This window comes from Ranitomeya imitator, chromosome 1 (assembly GCF_032444005.1).
Source record: "Ranitomeya imitator isolate aRanImi1 chromosome 1, aRanImi1.pri, whole genome shotgun sequence".
NCBI classification, from domain to species: Eukaryota; Metazoa; Chordata; class Amphibia; order Anura; family Dendrobatidae; genus Ranitomeya; species Ranitomeya imitator.
The window spans coordinates 657,744,018-657,765,543 of record NC_091282.1 but is presented as its reverse complement, the minus strand read 5'-3'; the positions used below and the strand labels follow the sequence as shown (position 1 = coordinate 657,765,543).

Sequence of the window (21,526 nt, the reverse complement as noted above, 5' to 3'; positions counted from 1 at the left end):
AAACGTTCAACCTTTTTTGCTTTATGGATGCACAATAAACAATTTGTCGTTTCAAGCCACAATACCATTTGAGTGCCAAGTTCTTTTCTATTTTTGGACTGTTTCGGGCTGGACGCCCTACTTTAGCACCTCCCATCCTATTTTGTATGAGTGCCGTGTTTTCACTACCTCAACTAGTGCTCTGGTGATGTCATCAGTCTGGAAAATTCTCTGTGACGTCATTAGTCTGGAAATATTCCATGTGTTTGTCATCTGTCTGCAAATATTGTATGTTATGTCATCAGTCTGGACACATTTTGTGATGTCATCAGTGTGGAAAATGTCTCTGTTCTATTATCAGTCTTACAATATTTTGTTTGATGTCATCTTTATGGAAGTATTTTATGTGATGTCATCGATATGGAAAAAAATTGCGAGGTCATCAGTGTGGAAATATTTTCTATGATGTTATCAGTGTGGAATATTTCTCTGTGATAATATTAGTTTGGGAATATTCTATGTGATGTCACTTTTCATGTGATTTTCAGAATTATTTAGACAATTAAGGACTCCGTGGTTGCTAATAGAGGACAGGCAGGACTTGGGAGTCCCCTTCTGGTTTGCTTCTTTAGAGCCCAAAAATGACAACATTTTGTAATGCTGATTTTACCAATATTAGAGATTTTACCAATATTAGAGAAGTCACATTTTCAGCACCCATTAGATTTGCAATTTGTGAGAGGCAAATACTGATCACACACCTGCAGAAAATGTTGCTTGCAGATTTTTTGACAACTGGCAAAGTTTATCAGCTTATTTGCATCTTGGTGAAACTTCTGCAATGAACCGGACAAAGCTGTAATAGTCACAGGTCACGACTTGCTGCACATAAGACTTCCCTGCCCACACATACTATATGTCTATATATTCACATGTGAGAATATCCTTAGGCAGTCAGCCATCTTACAGGCGGACAAGGGATGTTCATGAAAAAATATATATTTTTTCCCATTTTTTAAAAAATTCTAATTTTGAATTTTTTTTAAACAGTTGCAAATGTTATAATAATAATAATAATTTTGTTTATATAGCGCCAACATATTCCGCAGCGCTTTACAAATTATAGAGGGGACTTGTACAGACAATAGACATTACAGCATAACAGAAATCACAGTTCAAAATAGATACCAGGAGGAATGAGGGCCCTGCTCGCAAGCTTACACACTATGAGGAAAAGGGGAGACACGAGAGGTGGATGGTAACAATTGCTGTAGTTATTCGGACCAGCCATAGTGTAAGACTCGGGTGTTCATATAAAGCTGCATGAACCAGTTGACTGCCTAAGTATGTAGCAGTACAGACACAGAGGGCTATAAACTGTATAAACTGTATGAGAACATGATGCGAGGACCCTGATTATGGTTTAAGTTTTTTTTTTTTTTTGAATGGGCCACACAGGGATAGTTAGGTTAATGCGTTGAGGCGGTAGGCCAATCTGAACAAATGAGTTTTTAGGGCACGCTTAAAACTGTGGGGATTGGGGATTAATCATATTAACCTGGGTAGTGCATTCCAAAGAATTGGCGCAGCACTTGTAAAGTCTTGGAGATGGGAGTGGGAGGTTCTGATCATTGAGGATGGTAACCTGAGGTCACTAGCAGAGTGGAGGGCACGGGTAGGGTGGTAGACTAAGACCAGAGAGGAGATGTAGGGTGGTGCTGAGCCATGGAGTGCTTTGTGGATGAGGGTAGTAGTTTTGTACTGTATTCTGCAGTGGATGGGTAGCCAGTGTAATGACTGGCACAAGGTAGAGGCATCGGTGAAACGGTTGGTGAGGAATATGATCCTGGCTGCAGCATTTAGGACAGATTGGAGTGGGGAGAGTTTGGTAAGAGGGAGACCGATTACTAGAGAGTTACAATAGTCCAGACGAGAATGAATAGGTGAAACAGTAAGAGTTTTTGCAGAGTCGAAAGTAAGAAAGGGGCGAATTCTAGAAATGTTTTTGAGATGCAGATAAGAAGAGTGAGCCAGTGATCGGGTGTGGGGGGTGAATGAAAGCTCGGAATCAAATATGACCCCAAGGCAGCGGGCATGTTGCTTTGGAGTAATGGTGGAACCGCACACAGAGATGGCAATGTCAGGCAAAGGTAGGTTAATAGAGGGAGAAAACACAAGGAGTTCAGTTTTTGACAGGTTCAGTTTCAGATAGAGGAAGGACATGATGTTAGAGACAGCTGTAAGACAATCACTGGTGTTTTCTAAAAAGGTTGGCGTGATATCAGGAGAAGAAGTGTATAATTGGGTGTCATCAGCACAGAGATGGTACTGGAAACCAAATCTACTGATTGTTTGTCCAATAGGGGCAGTATACAAAGAGAAGAGGAGGGGGCCTAGGACTGATCCTTGAGGAACCCCTACAGTAAGGGGAAGGGGAGAGAAGGAGGAACCAGCAAAAGATACAGTGAAGGATCGGTCAGAGAGATAGGAGGAGAAGCAGGAGAGAACGGTGTCCTTGAGGCCAATGGAGTAGAGCATAGTGAGGAGGAGCTGATGATCCACAGAGTCGAATGCTGCGGAGAGATCCAAGAGAATTAGCATGGAGTAGTAACCATTAGATTTAGTTGTTAGTAGGTCAATAGAGACTTTAGTGAGGGCAGTTTCAGTAGAGGGTAAAGAGCGGAAACCAGATTGAAGAGGGTCGAGAAGTGCGTTATCTGAGAGATAGCGGGTAAGACGGGAGTGGACCAGGCGTTCGAGGAGTTTAGAGATGAAGGGAAGATTAGAGACAGGTCTATAATTAACGGCACAGTTTTGATCGAGGGATTTTTTTTAAGTAATAGATGTATTATAGCATGCTTAAATGAGGATGGAAAAATACCAGAAGTGAGAGAAAGGTTGAATATTTTCGTTAGGTGAGAGGTGACAGCCGGGGAAAAGGACTGGAGGAGATGTGACGGAATGGGGTCACTGGTGCAAGTGGTTGGGCGAGAAGATGCAAGGAGCCTGATTACTTCTTCTTCTGTAACTGGTTCAAAGTCAGAGAGTGAACTAGATGCAGTGGGGGAGGGAGGACAGTGCATGGTATGAAGAGATTGGGAGATGATTTCCTGTCGAATGTGGTCAATTTTTTCTTTAAAGGAATTGGCCAGATCATCAGGGCGGAGATCTGTGGTTGGGGCCTGCACTCTTGGGTTGAGTAGGGACTGGAAAGTGTCAAAGAGACATTTAGGGTTATTGGACAGCGAGGTGATGAGGGTGTTGAAATAGGTTTGTTTGTAGAGGTGAAGGGCAGAGTTGTATGTTTTTAGCATGAACTTATAATGGATGAAATCTTTGGGTAGATTAGATTTTCTCCACAGACATTCGGCGCACCTGGAGCACCGCTGCAGGAAACGTGTTTGCAGCGTGTGCCATGGTTGTCGCCATCTGTGCCAAGTCGTTCTATGTATAGGAGGTGATTCAATATGGATATTCAAAAACACTTAACCTACTGATGTCTCAATTAATTTTACTTTTATTGGTATCTTTTTATTTTTGACATTTACTGGTAGCTGCTGCATTTTCCACCCTAGGCTTATACTCGAGTCATTAAGTTTTCCCAGTTTTTTGTGGCAAAATTAGGGGTCTCTGTTGTGAATTCTGTTATCGAACTCCCTCCTGTGGTCATGAATGGTACTTCGGGGAGTTCTGTCCATGGACTCCCTCTGGTGGCTGTGAGTGGAGCTGCTGCTTCTGAGGTTCCTTCCACAGGTGACTTAGTTTATTCTTTGGCTGGCTGTTCTATTAAACTCCACTCAGATCGTTACTCCATGCCAGCTGTCAATGTTCTTGTACTGGTTCAGTTCGCTCTTGGATCTTTCTGGTGACCTGTCTACTCCAGCAGAAGCTAAGTCCCTGCTAGTTAATTATTTGTTCATTGTTTTCTTGTCCAGCTTGCTATCATGATTTTGCCTTGCTAGCTGGAAGCTCTGGGATGCAGAGTGGCACCTCCGCACCGTGAGTGCGGAGGTCTTTTTGCACACTCTGCGTGGTCTTTTGTAGTTTTTTGTGCTAACCGCAAAGATACCTTTCCTATCCTCAGTCTGTTTAGTTAGTCTGGCCTCCTTTGCTGAAACCTGTTTCATTTCTGTGTTTGTGACTTTCATCTTTACTCACAGTCAATATACAGTTAGGGCCAGAAATATTTGGACAGTGACACAATTTTCGCGAGTTGGGCTCTGCATGCCACCACATTGGATTTGAAATGAAACCTCTACAACAGAATTCAAGTGCAGATTGTAACGTTTAATTTGAAGGGTTGAACAAAAATATCTGATAGAAAATGTAGGAATTGTACACATTTCTTTACAAACACTCCACATTTTAGGAGGTCAAAAGTAATTGGACAAATAAACATAACCCAAACAAAATATTTTTATTTTCAATATTTTGTTGCAAATCCTTTGGAGGCAATCACTGCCTTAAGTCTGGAACCCATGGACATCACCAAACGCTGGGTTTACTCCTTCTTAATGCTTTGCCAGGCCTTTACAGCCGCAGCCTTCAGGTCTTGCTTGTTTGTGGGTCTTTCCGTCTTAAGTCTGGATTTGAGCAAGTGAAATGCATGCTCAATTGGGTTTAGATCTGGAGATTGACTTGGCCATTGCAGAATGTTCCACTTTTTGGCACTCATGAACTCCTGGGTAGCTTTGGCTGTATGCTTGGGGTCATTGTCCATCTGTACTATGAAGCGCCGTCCAATCAACTTTGCAGCATTTGGCTGAATCTGGGCTGAAAGTATATCCCGGTACACTTCAGAATTCATCCGGCTACTCTTGTCTGCTCTTATGTCATCAATAAACACAAGTGACCCAGTGCCATTGAAAGCCATGCATGCCCATGCCATCACGTTGCCTCCACCATGTTTTACAGAGGATGTGGTGTGCCTTGGATCATGTGCCGTTCCCTTTCTTCTCCAAACTTTTTTCTTCCCATCATTCTGGTACAGTTTGATCTTTGTCTCATCTGTCCATAGAATACTTTTCCAGAACTGAGCTGGCTTCTTGAGGTGTTTTTCTGCAAATTTAACTCTGGCCTGTCTATTTTTGGTATTGATGAATGGTTTGCATCTAGATGTGAACCCTTTGTATTTACTGTCATGGAGTCTTCTCTTTACTGTTGACTTAGAGACAGATACACCTACTTCACTGAGAGTGTTCTGGACTTCAGTTGATGTTGTGAACGGGTTCTTCTTCACCAAATTAAGTATGCGGCGATCATCCACCACTGTTGTCATCCATGGACGCCCAGGCCCTTTTGAGTTCCCAAGCTCACCAGTCAATTCCTTTTTTCTCAGAATGTACCCAACTGTTGATTTTGCTACTCCAAGCATGTCTGCTATCTCTCTGATGGATTTTTTCTTTTTTTTCAGCCTCAGGATGTTCTGCTTCACCTCAATTGAGAGTTCCTTTGACCGCATGTTGTCTGCTCACAGCAACAGCTTCCAAATGCAAAACCACACACCTGGAATCCACCCCTGACCTTTTAACTACTTCATTGATTACAGGTTAACGAGGGAGACGCCTTCAGAGTTAATTGCAGCCCTTAGAGTCCATTGTCCAATTACTTTTGGTCCCTTGAAAAAGAGGACGCTATGCATTACAGAGCTATGATTCCTAAACCCTTTCTCCGATTTGGATGTGGAAACTATCATATTGCAGCTGGGAGTGTGCACTTTCAGCCCATATTATATATATAATTGTATTTCTGAACATGTTTTTGTAAACAGCTAAAATAACAAAACTTGTGTCACTGTCCAAATATTTCTGGCCCTAACTGTATGTGGGGGGCTGCCTTTTCCTTTGGGGAATTTCTCTGAGGCAAGGTAGGCTTTATTTTCTATCTCTAGGGCTAGTTAGCTCTTAGGCTGTGAAGAGGCGTCTAGGCAGAGTTAGGTACGCTCCACGGCTATTTCTAGTGTGTGATAGGATTAGGGGTTGCAGTCAGCAGAGCTCCCACTTCCCAGAGCTTGTCCTGTGTTAGTTTAACCATCAGGTCGTTCCGGGTGCTCCTAACCACCAGGTCCATAACAGTACAGCTGGCCAAAAGTGTTAATGCATCTCAATAGAGGGATAAGAGAAGTTCTGAGACCATTTTTTTTCTCTGCAGTGTGTTTTGTCTTTCTTTTCCCCTTAACCTCTGCGTGGTTCAGGAGACAGGTGTAGATATGGATATTCAAGGTCTGTCCTCTTGTGTGGATCATCTCACTGCAAGGGTACAAAACATTCAAGGTTTTTTTGTTTCAGAATCCGATGTTAGAGCCTAGAATTCCAATTCCTGATTTGTTTTCTGGGGATAGATCTAAGTTCCTGAAAATCAAAAATAATTGTAAACTGTATCTTGCTTTGAAACCCCGCTCCTCTGGTGACCCCGTTCAACAAGTAAAAATCATTATTTCTTTGTTGCGTGGTGACCCTCAAGACTGGGCATTTTCCCTTGCGCCAGGAGATCCTGCATTGCGTGATGTAGATGCGTTTTTTCTGGCGCTTGGATTGCTTTATGATGAACCAAATTCAGTGGATCAGGCAGAGAAAATCTTGCTGGCTTTGTGTCAGGGTCAGGATGAAGCGGAGGTATATTGTCAGAAGTTTAGAAAGTGGTCTGTGCTTACTCAGTGGAATGAGTGTGCCCTGGCGGCAATTTTCAGAAAGGGTCTTTCTGAAGCCCTTAAGGATGTCATGGTGGGATTTCCCACGCCTGCTGGTCTGAATGAGTCTATGTCCTTGGCCATTCAGATCGATCGGCGCTTGCGTGAGCGCAAAGCTGTGCACCATTTGGCGGTATTCTCTGAGCATAGGCCTGAGCCTATGCAATGTGATAGGACTTTGACCAGAGCTGAACGGCAAGAACACAGACGTCGGAATGGGCTGTGTTTTTACTGTGGTGATTCTACTCATGCTATCTCCGATTGTCCTAAGCGCACTAAGCGGTTCGCTAGGTCTGCCACCATTGGTACGGTACAGTCTAAATTTCTTTTGTCCGTTACTCTGATTTGCTCTTTGTCATCCTATTCTGTTATGGCATTTGTGGATTCAGGCGCTGCCCTGAATTTGATGGACTTGGAGTTTGCCAGGCGCTGTGGTTTTTTCTTGGAGCCCTTGCAGGATCCTATTCCATTGAGAGGAATTGATGCTACGCCTTTGGCCAAGAATAAGCCTCAGTACTGGACTCAATTGACCATGTGCATGGCTCCTGCACATCAGGAGGATATTTGCTTTTTGGTGTTGCATAATTTGCATGATGTGGTCGTTTAGGGGTTGCCATGGCTACAGGTCCATAATCCAGTATTGGATTGGAAATCTATGTCTGTGTCCAGCTGGGGTTGTCAAGGGGTACATGGTGATGTTCCATTGCTGTCAATTTCGCCGTCCACTCCTTCTGAAGTCCCTGAATTTTTGTCGGATTACCGGGATGTATTTGATGAGCCCAAATCCAGTGCCCTACCTCCCCATAGGGATTGCGATTGTGCTATTAATTTGATTCCTGGTAGTAAGTTTCCTAAGGGCCGACTGTTCAATTTATCTGTACCGGAGCACGCCGCTATGCGAAGCTATATAAAGGAATCCTTGGAGAAAGGTCATATTCGCCCGTCGTCATCACCGTTGGGAGCAGGGTTCATTTTTGTGGCCAAGAAGGATGGTTCTTTGAGACCTTGTATTGATTACCGCCTTCTTAATAAGATCACAGTCAAATTTCAGTACCCTTTGCCGCTGCTGTCTGATTTGTTTGCTCGGATTAAGGGGGCTGGTTGGTTCACCAAGATAGATCTTCGAGGGGCGCATAATCTTGTGCGTATTAAACAGGGCGATGAATGGAAAACAGCATTTATTACGCCCGAGGGCCATTTTGAGTACCTGGTTATGCCATTCGGGCTTTCTAATGCTCCATCTGTATTTCAGTCCTTTATGCATGACATCTTCCGAAAGTACCTGGATAGATTCATGATTGTATATTTGGATGATATTTTGGTCTTTTCGGATGATTGGGAGTCTCATGTAAAGCAGGTCAGAATGGTGTTCCAGGTCCTTTGTGCGAATTCCTTGTTTGTGAAGGGGTCTAAATGTCTCTTTGGAGTTCAGAAGGTTTCATTTTTGGGTTTCATTTTTTCCCCTTCTACTATCGAGATGGACCCTGTTAAAGTTCAGGCCATTTATGATTGGACTCAGCCGACATCTGTGAAGAGCCTGTAGAAGTTCCTGGGCTTTGCTAATTTTTACCGTCGCTTCTTCGCTAATTTTTCTAGTGTTGCTAAACCGTTGACTGATTTGACCAAGAAAGGTGCTGATGTGGTCAATTGGTCCTCTGTGGCTGTAGAGGCTTTTCAGGAGTTGAAGCGTCGTTTTTCTTCTGCCCCTGTGTTGTGCCAGCCAGATGTTTCACTCCCGTTTCAGGTCGAGGTTGATGCTTCTGAGATTGGAGCAGGGGCTGTTTTGTCGCAAAGAAGTTCTGATGGCTCGGTGATGAAACCGTGTGCCTTCTTTTCTAGAAAGTTCTCGCCTGCTGAGCGCAATTATGATGTTGGCAATCGAGAGTTGTTAGCCATGAAGTGGGCATTCGAGGAGTGGCGACATTGGCTTGAAGGAGCCAAGCATCGCGTGGTGGTCTTGACGGATCACAAGAATTTGACTTATCTCGAGTCTGCCAAACGGTTGAATCCTAGACAGGCTCGATGGTCGCTGTTTTTCTCCCGTTTTGATTTTGTGGTTTCGTACCTTCCGGGCTCTAAGAATGTGAAGGCTGATGCCCTGTCAAGGAGTTTTGTGCCTGACTCTCCGGGTGTTCCTGAGCCGGCGGGTATTCTCAAAGAGGGGGTAATTTTGTCTGCCATCTCACCTGATTTGCGGTGGGTGCTGCAGAAGTTTCAGGCTGATAGACTTGACCGTTGTCCAGCGGAGAAACTGTTTGTCCCTGATAGATGGACTAGTAGAGTTATCTCTGAGGTTCATTGCTCGGTGTTGGCTGGTCATCCTGGAATCTTTGGTACCAGAGATTTGGTGGCTAGATCCTTTTGGTGGCCTTCTTTGTCGCGGGATGTGCGTTCTTTTGTGCAGTCCTGTGGGACTTGTGCTCGGGCTAAGCCCTGCTCTTCTCATGCCAGTGGGTTTCTTTTGCCCTTGCCGGTCCCGAAGAGGCCCTGGATGCATTTTTCCATGGATTTTATTTCAGGTTTCCCTGTCTCTCAAAGGATGTCGGTCATTTGGGTGGTTTGTGATCGCTTCTCTAAGATGGTCCATTTGGTACCCTTGTCTAAATTGCCTTCCTCCTCTGATTTGGTGCCATTGTTTTTCCAGCATGTGGTTCGTTTGCATGGCATTCCGGAGAACATCGTCTCGGACAGAGGTTCCCAGTTTGTTTCGAGGTTTTGGCGGTCCTTTTGTGCTAAGATGGGCATTGATTTGTCTTTTTCTTCGGCTTTCCATCCTCAGACTAATGGCCAAACCGAACAAACTAATCAGACTTTGGAAACATATCTGAGATGCTTTGTTTCTGCCGAACAGGATGATTGGGTGTCCTTCTTGCCTTTGGCTGAGTTCGCCCTTAATAATCGGGCCAGCTCGGCTACTTTGGTTTCGCCTTTTTTCTGTAATTCTGGTTTTCATCCTCGTTTCTCTTCAGGGTAGGTTGAGCCTTCAGACTGTCCTGGTGTGGATACTGTGGTGGACAGGTTGCAGCAGATTTGGACTCATGTGGTGGACAATTTGACATTGTCCCAGGAGAAGGCTCAATGTTTTGCTAACCGCCGGTGCTGTGTTGGTCCCCGACTTCGTGTTGGGGATTTGGTTTGGTTGTCGTCTCGTTATGTTCCTATGAAGGTTTCCTCTCCTAAGTTTAAGCCTCGTTTCATGGGTCCGTATAAGATTTCTGAAGTTCTCAATCCTGTGTCATTTCGTTTGGCCCTTCCAGCTTCTTTTGCCATCCATAATGTGTTCCATAGGTCGTTATTGCGGAGATACGTGGTGCCTATGGTTCCCTCTGTTGATCCTCCTGCCCCGGTGTTGGTCGAGGGGGAGTTGGAGTATGTGGTGGAGAAAATTTTGGATTCTCGTATTTCGAGACGGAAACTCCAGTACCTGGTCAAGTGGAAGGGTTATGGTCAGGAAGATAATTCCTGGGTTTTTGCCTCTGATGTTCATGCTGCCGATCTAGTTCGTGCCTTTCATATGGCTCGTCCTGATCGGCCTGGGGGCTCTGGTGAGGGTTCGGTGACCCCTCCTCAAGGGGGGGGGTACTGTTGTGAATTCTGTTATCGAACTCCCTCCTGTGGTCATGAATGGTACTTCGGCGAGTTCTGTCCATGGACTCCCTCTGGTGGCTGTGAGTGGAGCTGCTGCTTCTGAGGTTCCTTCCACAGGTGACTTAGTTTATTCTTTGGCTGGCTGCTCTATTTAACTCCACTCAGATCGTTACTCCATGCCAGCTGTCAATGTTCTTGTACTGGTTCAGTTCGCTCTTGGATCTTTCTGGTGACCTGTCTACTCCAGCAGAAGCTAAGTCCCTGCTAGTTAATTATTTGTTCATTGTTTTCTTGTCCAGCTTGCTATCATGATTTTGCCTTGCTAGCTGGAAGCTCTGGGATGCAGAGTGGCACCTCCGCACCGTGAGTCGGTGCGGAGGTCTTTTTGCACACTCTGCGTGGTCTTTTGTAGTTTTTTGTGCTGACCGCAAAGATACCTTTCCTATCCTCAGTCTGTTTAGTTAGTCTTGCCTCTTTTGCTGAAACCTGTTTCATTTCTGTGTTTGTGACTTTCATCTTAACTCACAGTCAATATATGTGGGGGGCTGCCTTTTCCTTTGGGGAATTTCTCTGAGGCAAGGTAGGCTTTATTTTCCATCTCTAGGGCTAGTTAGCTCTTAGGCTGTGAAGAGGCGTCTAGGCAGAGTTAGGTACGCTCCACGGCTATTTCTAGTGTGTGTGATAGGATTAGGGGTTGCGGTCAGCAGAGCTCCCACTTCCCAGAGCTTGTCCTGTGTTAGTTTAACCATCAGGTCGTTCCGGGTGCTCCTAACCACCAGGTCCATAACAGGTCTCGGCTTATACTCGAGTATATATGGAAAGTAAACTTAAAATGTATTTACTTATTCCCTCCGATGATCCAGCACTGACTCCCTGGTAGACCTCCCAATTTTTTTTTTTTTTAAGTAGTTGGCGTGGAGATCTGTGGTTGGGGCCTGCACTCTTGGGTTGAGTAGGGACTGGAAAGTGTCAAAGAGACATTTAGGGTTATTGGACAGCGAGGTGATGAGGGTGTTGAAATAGGTTTGTTTGTAGAGGTGAAGGGCAGAGTTGTATGTTTTTAGCATGAACTTATAATGGATGAAATCTTTGGGTAGATTAGATTTTCTCCACAGACATTCGGCGCACCTGGAGCACCGCTGCAGGAAACGTGTTTGCAGCGTGTGCCATGGTTGTCGCCATCTGTGCCAAGTTGTTCTATGTATAGGAGGTGATTCAATATGGATATTCAAAACACTTAACCTACTGATGTCTCAATTAATTTTACTTTTATTGGTATCTTTTTATTTTTGACATTTACTGGTAGCTGCTGCATTTTCCACCCTAGGCTTATACTCGAGTCATTAAGTTTTCCCAGTTTTTTGTGGCAAAATTAGGGGTCTCGGCTTATACTCGAGTATATATGGAAAGTAAACTTAAAATGTATTTACTTATTCCCTCCGATGATCCAGCACTGACTCCCTGGTAGACCTTCCAGTCTTTTTTTTTTTAAGTAGTTGGCATGTGACATTTTCACATTGAATGATCGCAATAATCACATGTCATACTAGGGGCATCTGATGATGGGAGCCATGATGGCAAGACTACGGCATGCCACCTTGGTCTGAAGACCAGGAAGACATCTATGGAGTCAACATGAAATGTGTATTTTTCTGGTTATTTTATACTTTGTGTAGCTGTCTTTAAAAAGTAGGGTAACCTCTTCAATAAAAGATTCATAGACTTTTTAATTTAAAAAATCCAGATTTTTTGAAAACGTGGAACTATCAGATTCTATTGCAGTGAGATTTAACCAGAAGATCTTGCTGGTTACAGACAAAAACAAAAAGTTCAATGGTTGAGGAATGCTGCCATAATGTGTTTATGTCATCTTCTTATACGGCTTGTTTTTGGTTTTAGGAGCTGAAGTAAAACCAGTGGTGGCCTTCATGCCGAACTGGAGAATAATACTTCTGTATGAATCAGTGACCTTATCCTGTAACTTGGGATCTAAGGCTCAGGAGAACCCAAGATACTACTGGACCAAAGATAGTAAACTATTATCCTACCATCAACAGACTATCCAGATAGAATCGTCATTGGAAGAGGATACAGGCACTTACCAGTGTTGGACCAACAGGGGCTTCAAAAGTGATCCTGTCAGACTAGATGTGGTTAACAGTATGTTCATCTGTAATCTTTCCAACTCATGTAGACTTTATCTGAAGAACATTTTCCCAAGTTCTAAGCTCCTTCTTATTTTTCATTTCCTTCTTATTTTAGGTCATCTCATCTTGCAGATTCCCCCCGTCATCTATATCGGAGAACCCCTGACTCTGAGGTGTCATACTTTCTCAACTCACCAAAAAACCAACACAACCTTCTTCAAAAATAAAACTGCCATTCACTTCTCAGTCAACGACAACGAGTTAAGATTTACGAGTGTTGGCTTGAATGTGGCTGGGATCTACCACTGTTCCCAACAAATATTCATCCAAAAGAAGTATAAGATGTTCAACGCTACCATGATTGTGTCTGTCCAAGGTAACGCATGTGAAATGTTGTGATTCTGAAGAATGTTTTTGAATATTTTCTGTTTCAGCGAGTAGATGTGATAAAAAGTCTTCAGATATCTCCAGTACTGAGAACCTCCAGGAAACAATATATACAGTTTACCTCCTTGTGGACTTGGCCAAAAATCAACATGATAAATAGAAATATATATGTAGTAAATTTTGCTATTTAAAAAAAAAGCCTCAGCATCAGTTGAAAGATATTCAGGGCGGGGTTGAGTGATCATTAGGTCTGCATAAATATTATAGACTGGTTCCTTAAAAGGGGATGTCCACTACTTCATGGTAATAGAGTTCAACTATCAGCCACATTCTGGTTTGGAAAAATACTTCATGCTAAGAGGTTTCAATTATCAACCTCCATTCTGGTTTTGGGAACTCAACTCTCAGACCTGTACATGACACAGGAGATAATCGGCTATCTGTGATGGGGGCTGACTGATTGCTCATTTCAGTAACTAAAGGTACCTTCACACATAACGATATCGTTAATGATATCGTTGCTTTTTGTGACGTAGCAACGATATCGTTAAGGAAATCGTTCTGTGTGACAGCGACCAACGATCAGGCCCCTGCTGGGAGATCGTTGGTCGCTGAGGAAAGTCCAGAACTTTATTTCGTCGCTGGACTCCCTGCAGACATCGCTGGATCAGCGTGTGTGACACCGATCCAGCGATGTCTTCACTGGTAACCAGGGTAAACATCGGGTTACTAAGTGCAGGACCGCGCTTAGTAACCCGATGTTTACCCTGGTTACCAGCGTAAAAGTAAAAAAAAAAAAACACTACATACTTACCTACCGCTGTCTGTCCCCGGCGCTGTGCTTCTCTGCACTCCTCCTGCACTGGCTGTGAGCGTCGGTCAGCCGGAAAGCAGAGCGGTGACATCACTGCTCTGCTTTCCGGCCGCTGTGCTCACAGCCAGTGCAGGAGGAGTGCAGAGAAGCAGAGCGCCGGGGACAGACAGCGGTAGGTAAGTATGTAGTGTTTGTTTTTTTTACTTTTACGCTGGTAACCATGGTAAACATCGGGTTACTAAGCGCGGCCCTGCGCTTAGTAACCCGATGTTTACCCTGGTTACCCGGGGACTTCGGGATCGTTGGTCGCTGGAGAGCTGTCTGTGTGACAGCTCTCCAGTGACCAAACAGCGACGCTGCAGCGATCGACATCGTTGTCGGTATCGCTGCAGCGTCGCTGAGTGTGAAGGTACCTTTAGTGATGCTTTGCCTTAGACAGAGTAGGGGGCTGGCTTATTTATTGAAATGAGTAGTCAGCCATCCCCCTTCACATGGATAACTAGTGATGTGCCAACACCGGATATGATCTACTGTGTTAAGCACCGGACTGGAAATTGCCTCACATTGGCCAAGATGAAAAAATGAAGGTCAAGGCAACTTTAAAATAAAACTATAATAGTAAGTCCTTTAGAATATCATTATAAAAACATAATTATTGATTTTCTATATTATTATTAATAAAATTAATACTTGGGAAGTGGACAATGCCTTGAAAGCCTGACTATTTTTCCTCCCAGAGCAACCTCACACATCACTCGGGGGAAAGTCATCAACATCTCCTTGGGTTCTGGTTGTTGCACTTCTTCTCCTGCTCTTTGCTGCTCTCCTGATCTTTATGTGTAGATACAAGCTTCATTTTACAAGATGTCGCCAACTGAATACCATCACAGGTCAGTCCATGTCAATCTTTTAGGAATGATCTAAGTGAATTCTTCCACTTAACCGTTTTATGAAAATTGAATGTTTAGAATTACATGTATCTCTCCTTGAAGTTCTTTGTTGATGGGTCTAGGTTGGTGTCTTCCTGTTGATAACACTGCATCCAATCACTGACCTTAATGGTCTTTGCCATCTACATCAGCATAATGTTTGATTGGCTGCAACAGTCATGTGTTGTAAGTAGGAAGTCACCACTGCAGAACTCCCGGATGCAACGGAGAGGTGACTCTTGACTGGCAGCAGCTTCAATGGGTAGGTGATTCTCATTTGATATTTTCGAGCCTCCCCTACCCATTTTTTTTAATTGATAATCTTTTTAATGAGACCACCAAATATCCCATTTTATTAAATAATCTCAGATGTTGTGAGACATTACTCCAGACCCTGCCCTCAGCTTATCATGAAACAATAGTCTCCTGTGTATACAGCGTATTTGCATACATAGGAATAATGCACATTGTACTGTTACGAAATCCTGAAATATTTTTAGTTCAGTTCCTCCTTAGTTCCTCTCTGTATATCTCTTATTCTTTTGCATGTTTGTCGCACCTAAATGTTTCAGATCATGAGACAAATGTAAATATTAGACAAAGATAACACAAGTAAACACAAAATGCAATTTATAAATGAAGGTATTTATTATTATGGGAAAAAGAAATCCAAACCTACAGGGCCCTGTGTGAAAGTGATTGCCCGCTAAACCTAATAACTGGATGGGCCACCCTTAGCAGCAACAACTGCAATCAAGCATTTGTGATAACTGGCAATGAGTTCTTTACAATGCTCTGGAGGAATTTTGGCCCACTTATCTTTGCAGAATTGTTGTAATTCAGCCACATTGGAGGGTTTCCGAGCATTAACCGCCTTTTTAAGGTCATGCCACAGTATCTCAATCAGATTTAAGGTCAGGACTTTGACTAGGCCACTCCAAAGTCTTAATTTTGTTTTTTAAGCCATTCAAAGGTGGACTTGCTAATTTGTTTTGGATCATTGTCCTGCTGCATAACACAAGTGCGCTTCAGCTTCAGGTCAATAACAGATGGCTATTCTCCTTCAGGATTTATTGTTAGACAGCATAATTCACTGTTCCATTTAACACAGCAAGTTTTCCAGGTCCTAAAGCAGCAAAACAACCCCAGACCATTACACCACCAAATTTTACTGCTGGCATGACGTTCCTTTTCTAAAATCCTCTGTTACTTCTACACCAGATGTATTGGGACATACACCTTCCGAAAAGCTCACCTTTTGTCTTGTCAGTCCACAGAGTATTCTCCCAAAAAGTCTTGGGGATCATCAAGATTTTTTCTGGAAAAACTGAGGCAAGCTTTTATATTCTTATTGCTCAGCAGTGGTTTTCGTCTTCGAACTCTGCAATACAGGCCATTTTTGCCAAGTCTCTTTCTTAAGGTGGAGTCATTGTAACATCCCTGCCGGCATCGCTGCATGGTTTCCATCTCCCCTCTTACTCACGATTCCGGGCCATGCTGTGAGTTCTGTCCTATGCTCTGGGCCTCATGTCCTTGCTTGTTGCATACCTCCTTGCTGTATGCTTAGGGTGGTGGCCCCGGCACTTCCTGTTTCTTATAGTGACTGTGTGCACCTTCCTAAGGTGTCCCCTGCCAATTGCCAAGAGGAATCAGGTACTTAAGGCATTCCCACCCCTAGGGGGATGCCTGAGCAATGTACTTCCTCAGTTAGTGTCTTGTTGCTGTGTTGCCAGGTTCTGTCTTGCTTTATCTCTCGTTTCAGCCACCCAGGGGGGCTTTGTATCCTGACCTGTACCTGTGTCCTGTGTTTCTCGTTTCTGCCTCCCAGGGGGCTGCATATCCTGGTCTGAATCCTTGTTCCTGTACCTTGTTCCGTACCTGACCCTGTCTGAACTAAGTCCTATACCTGTGTCCGTCTATATCCCTGTCTGTAGTCATTCCTATCCTGCTGTGTGTTTCCTTGTGTTCACTCCAGAAGCTCCAGTGAACACCAAGGTAGATGCTTAGTCACGTCCCTTCCAGGGTAGTCTGCGGTTTGTGGCACAGTGGGGCCACACTCCCCTCACTCAAGCCAGGGTCAGGGAGCGTGCGTGACAGTCATGAACACTGACCTTAACTGAGGCAAATGAGGCCTGTAGTTCTTTGGATGTTGTGAATGGGTCTTTTGTAACCTCTTAGATGAGTTGTCACTGCGCTCTTGGGGTAGTTTTAGCCACTCCTGGGAAGGTTCATCACTAGGGTTGATTGAATAGCTTCGGATAAGTGCTTATCTGAATAGCTATAGCGCTTAAGGAATAGCTGCCTCAGTAACCTGGATACCTGGAGCACTCCCGGTAATCAGCTGTTCGGCGCCGCAGTTGTATCTGTTGCAACTGTGTGACAGGCACAACAAACAGGCTTTCCATGAATGTGTTGTGACTGTCACACAGCTGCAACACATGCAACTGCGGTGCCGAACAGCTGATTATGGGGAGTGCTCCAGGTATCCAGGTTCCCGAGACAGTTATTCGGGAAGTGCTATAGCTATTTGGATAAGCACTTTTCCGAAGCTATTTGATCAAACCTATTGATCACTGTTCCATGTTTTTGCCATTTCTGGATAATGGCTTCCACTGTTGTTTGCTGGAATCCAATTGCTTTAGAAATTGCTTTATAACAGTGATGGCGAACCTTTCAGAGACCGAGTGACCAAACTGTAATCCAAAACCCACTTATTTATTGCAATGTGCCAACACGGCAATTTAACTTGAATATTGAGGTTTTTTTAGATCAGAAAAACAACTTGTAAATTAGCGCGTTATACAGTCTATAGCAAAGAGCTTGCAAGAGCTGTACTCCAAGCCTAAAGGTACCGTCACACTAGACGATATCGCTAGCGATCCGTGACGTTGCAGCGTCCTCGCTAGCGATATCGTCCAGTGTGACAGGCAGCAGCGATCAAGCCCCTGCTGTGCTGTCGCTGGTCGGGGAAGAAAGTCCAGAACTTTATTTTGTCGCTGGACTCCCCGCAGACATCGCTGAATCGGCGTGTGTGACACCGATTCAGCGATGTCTTCACTGGTAACCAGGGTAAACATCGGGTAACTAAGCGCAGGGCCGCACTTAGTAACCCGATGTTTACCCTGGTTACCATCCTAAAAGTAAAAAAAAACAAACACTACATACTTACCTACAGCCGTCTGTCCTCCAGCGCTGTGCTCTGCACTCCTCCTGTACTGGCTGTGAGCGTCGGTCAGCCGGAAAGCAGAGCGGTGACGTCACCGCTCTGCTTTCCGGCCGCTGTGCTCACAGACAGTACAGGAGGAGTGCAGAGCACAGCGCTGGAGGACAGACGGCTGTAGGTAAGTATGTAGTGTTTGTTTTTTTTTACTTTTAGGATGGTAACCAGGGTAAACATCGGGTTACTAAGCGCGGCCCTGCGCTTAGTTACCCGATGTTTACCCTGGTTACCGGCATCGTTGGTCGCTGGAGAGCTGTCTGTGTGACAGCTCTCCAGCGACCAAACAGCGACGCTGCAGCGATCCGGATCGTTGTCGGTATCGCTGCAGCGTCGCTAAGTGTGACGGTACCTTAAGATTCTAGCCACCAATTGCAGTGGAGGTCTGTTCTTGCGAATGGAGAGGATTTTGAATCAAAAGTAAAATTGCAAAGTTGTTTGTTTTTCCAACCTCTTTGCAATTTTAGCCCTTTATCATGATGAAAATAACCCTTTAAGCCAGGGATGTCAAACTCAAATACACAGAGAGCCAAAGTTAAAAAATTGCAGAAAGTCACAGACCAACCTTGATATTAGTTAAAAAAGCCTACAATTGAGGAAGTCTTTCCTTATCAAGTAAAACAATTAACTTTCGGAATTATAGTGGAATAATACAGTATAATATGTTATGTAAGAGCAGTAAAAAGCATATATGAAGTATACTGTATAATGGCCCCACATAGTGCTCCAAACTGTGTATTGTGCCACATAATGCTCCATACTGTATAATGGCCCCACATGGTGCTCCATACTTGTTTAATGGCCCCACATGGTGCTCCATACAGTATAATGGCCGCACATGATGCTCCATACTGTGTAGTGACCCCACATGGTGCTCCACACTGTATAATGGCCCCCCATGATGCTCCATACTGTCTAATGGCCCGACATAGTGCTCCATTCTGTATAATGTGCCTACATAGTGCTCCATGCTGTATAGTGGCCAAATATGGTGCTCCACACTGTATAATGGCCCCACATAGTAGTCCATACAGTATAATGGCCCCACATAGTGCTCCATATTGTATAATGGACCCACATAGTGCTGCATACTGTATAATGGCCACACATAGTGCTCCATACTGTATAATGGTGCCACATAGTGCTCCATACTGTATAATGGTGCCACATAGTTCTCCATACTGTATAATGTGCCCACATAGTGCTCCATGCTGTATAGTGGCCGAACAGGATGCTCCATTGTATAATGGCCCAACATAGTGCTCAATATTGTATAATGGCTAATAATAGTGCTGCATACTGTATAATGGCCCCACATCGTGCTCCATACTGTATAATGGCCCCACATGATGCTATATATTGTATAATGGCCACGCATGATGCTCCATACAGTATAATGGCCTCACCTAAAAAAATACTAATCACCTCTGCCCGCTCCAACGCTGATCTGATCTCTTCATATATCACAATCTCTTCATATATCTATTTTTGACACCATGGATTTTGGTTTTGTTCCATCTTATGGTCCATATGGCACTGTGAATAGGTAGATTAGCTCTCATATACACACATACAAAAAAATTTTTGTGTGTTATATATACATAGTTTTTCTACTTTATAAGAATATATATGTGTTTTCTGAGCCTGTGTATATAGTATTAAGTCTGAGAGAATAGTCGTGGGTTGTCATTGCCCATATTTCAAGGCATGACTGCATAGCGGTTTCTTTCGAATTTTTAAATGTTTTTACTTGTTGTTGTGTTTTTGTGTGCAATCACTGTTTGACATTAAATAAAAATGTTTTACTAAGCTTAGGTGTTCCCTTTCTTATGGGCATACTTTTTCTCTTTTTGTTGTTTCTGATGGGATATGGGATGGAGTGGTACCTAATGGGACGTAGCATGGCCTGATGGGACAGAGCGCGCCTGATGGGACTGGGTGCAGCATGATGGGATGGCGCATGAGCAATGCTAGTGATAAGGGAGATGGCGAGCGACCTGAAGAGAGTGATGGTGATGCTAATTTTGAAGAGATGGCTCGCGTGCCCACCGGGAGGGCTCTGCATGCCCCCTCTGGCACGCCATAGGTTCACCACCACTGCTTTAGAACCTTTTCCAGACTGATAGATCTCAATTACTTTGTTTCTCATTTGTTCCTAAATTTCTTTGGATCGCGGCATGATGTCTAGCTTTTGAGGATCTTTTGCTCTAGTTCACTTTGTCAGGCATGTCCTATTTAAGTGATTTTTTGATTGAGAACAGTTGTGGCAGTATGTGGGCCTGCATGTGGCTAGGGAATGTGAACTCAGCTTCTCAAAGATGTGATAAACCACAGTTAATTTATGTTTTAAGGGGGGTAATCACTTTTTCCACAGACCCTTGTTGGTTTGGATTTCTTTCTCCCTTAATAATAAAGACCTCTAGTAAAAACTGCATTTTGTGTTACTTGTGTTATCTTTGTCTAATATTTTAATATGTTTGGTGATCTGAAACATTAAAGTGTGACAAACATTGAAAAGAGCAGGAAATTAGGGCAAACACTTTTTCACATAACTGTATATTATGGTGTCCATTACACATATCTTAGCTTCTTATCTGAAAGAGAGTCTGTCAGCACAAAATGACTGTTCAAACCAAGCACATATGCTCACATACACATATGCCAAGTACATACGCTCAGTGCACCCTTCCAGTGGCCAAATAGTTTTGTGCAATTTCACACCTACTTATTTTATATCTATCTCCCTCTCTAGACACAGAGCTGTAAATCAAGAAAAAGGATGGTAAAAATAGATACAAAACAAGTAGGCGGGAAGGCACATCTACAAAATGATTGTTCAAACCGAACACATGCGCTCAGTGCACCCACAGCAAGGGAACAGTGAGCCCCTGAGCTTTGTTTGAACAGTCATTCTGTGCTAAAGCTTTTGGAAGATACTGATTCTTTTTGGAGATCCAACTAATAAGGGAGTCTTTAAAGCAATGCTCCCTGGGAAAGATATATAAAATAGCTCTATTTCAGGAGAGGAGTGCCACATATAGGTACAATAGATATCCTGTAAGTAAATAGCGGACTTTTCATAAAGCTTTAAAACTTGACTCGGGTTATCAGTCAAACCTCAAAGAGATGGGCATTAGAGATGTACTAATGAGAAGAATCGACTCCAAGACTGTGTTCTCCACAAATGGGTGTCTTTGTCTGACAACCCTAATCACATTTCAAAGCTCTATGACGAGTCAGACATTGGATAGACCTATCGTTGGAACTACAGAGAAAGTGTCATCCTCAAAATACAGAAGAGCCATCCTTATGATGTTTGATCCCCAACCGTTTCCACCATAGGTTGGACTATCTTCCTTATCTTAGACTTCAATGAAGTGGCAGGGCACATGAATGACCTGCCATCACTTCCTGGCAGCGGTCTTGCAGCCAAAGGAGAACCAGGAGGAACAGGAAATATTGGGATCTACACCAATCTGTTATCTCCGATCTAGTGGATATCTGAAAATGTAATAATCCTGGAATACCTTTTCAATGATAATGGAATAAAGCCAATTTTACCACCTCAATTTTCTTATATTAGAGCAGAAGATCCATAATCACTCTAATTATTCTTCTCTGACTTTCAGAACCTGAGAGAAGACACTACTCAGAAGAAGATGTGTGTTACTCATACATAGATATGAATCATATCTCGGGAGGTTGGCCACATTCTTATATTATAATCTCATATCTTGACTTTGGCTCCACCACTGGTTGTAATTTAATTTAATCATG

General features: G+C 43.6%; 1 protein-coding gene across 2 annotated transcripts in view; it reads left to right on the top strand.

Annotated features, from left to right (window-relative positions):
* LOC138639754 (low affinity immunoglobulin gamma Fc region receptor III-A-like) overlaps positions 1–21,526 on the top strand; it is a 37,258-nt gene that overhangs the window by 13,368 nt on the left and 2,364 nt on the right. For both annotated transcript variants that reach the window (XM_069728781.1, XM_069728782.1), the window contains exons 6-9: positions 12,155–12,415; positions 12,518–12,778; positions 14,341–14,493; positions 21,379–21,450. In XM_069728781.1, coding sequence (XP_069584882.1) covers positions 12,155–12,415; positions 12,518–12,778; positions 14,341–14,493; positions 21,379–21,450 — 747 coding nt within the window. The remainder of the gene's footprint in view (positions 1–12,154; positions 12,416–12,517; positions 12,779–14,340; positions 14,494–21,378; positions 21,451–21,526) is intronic.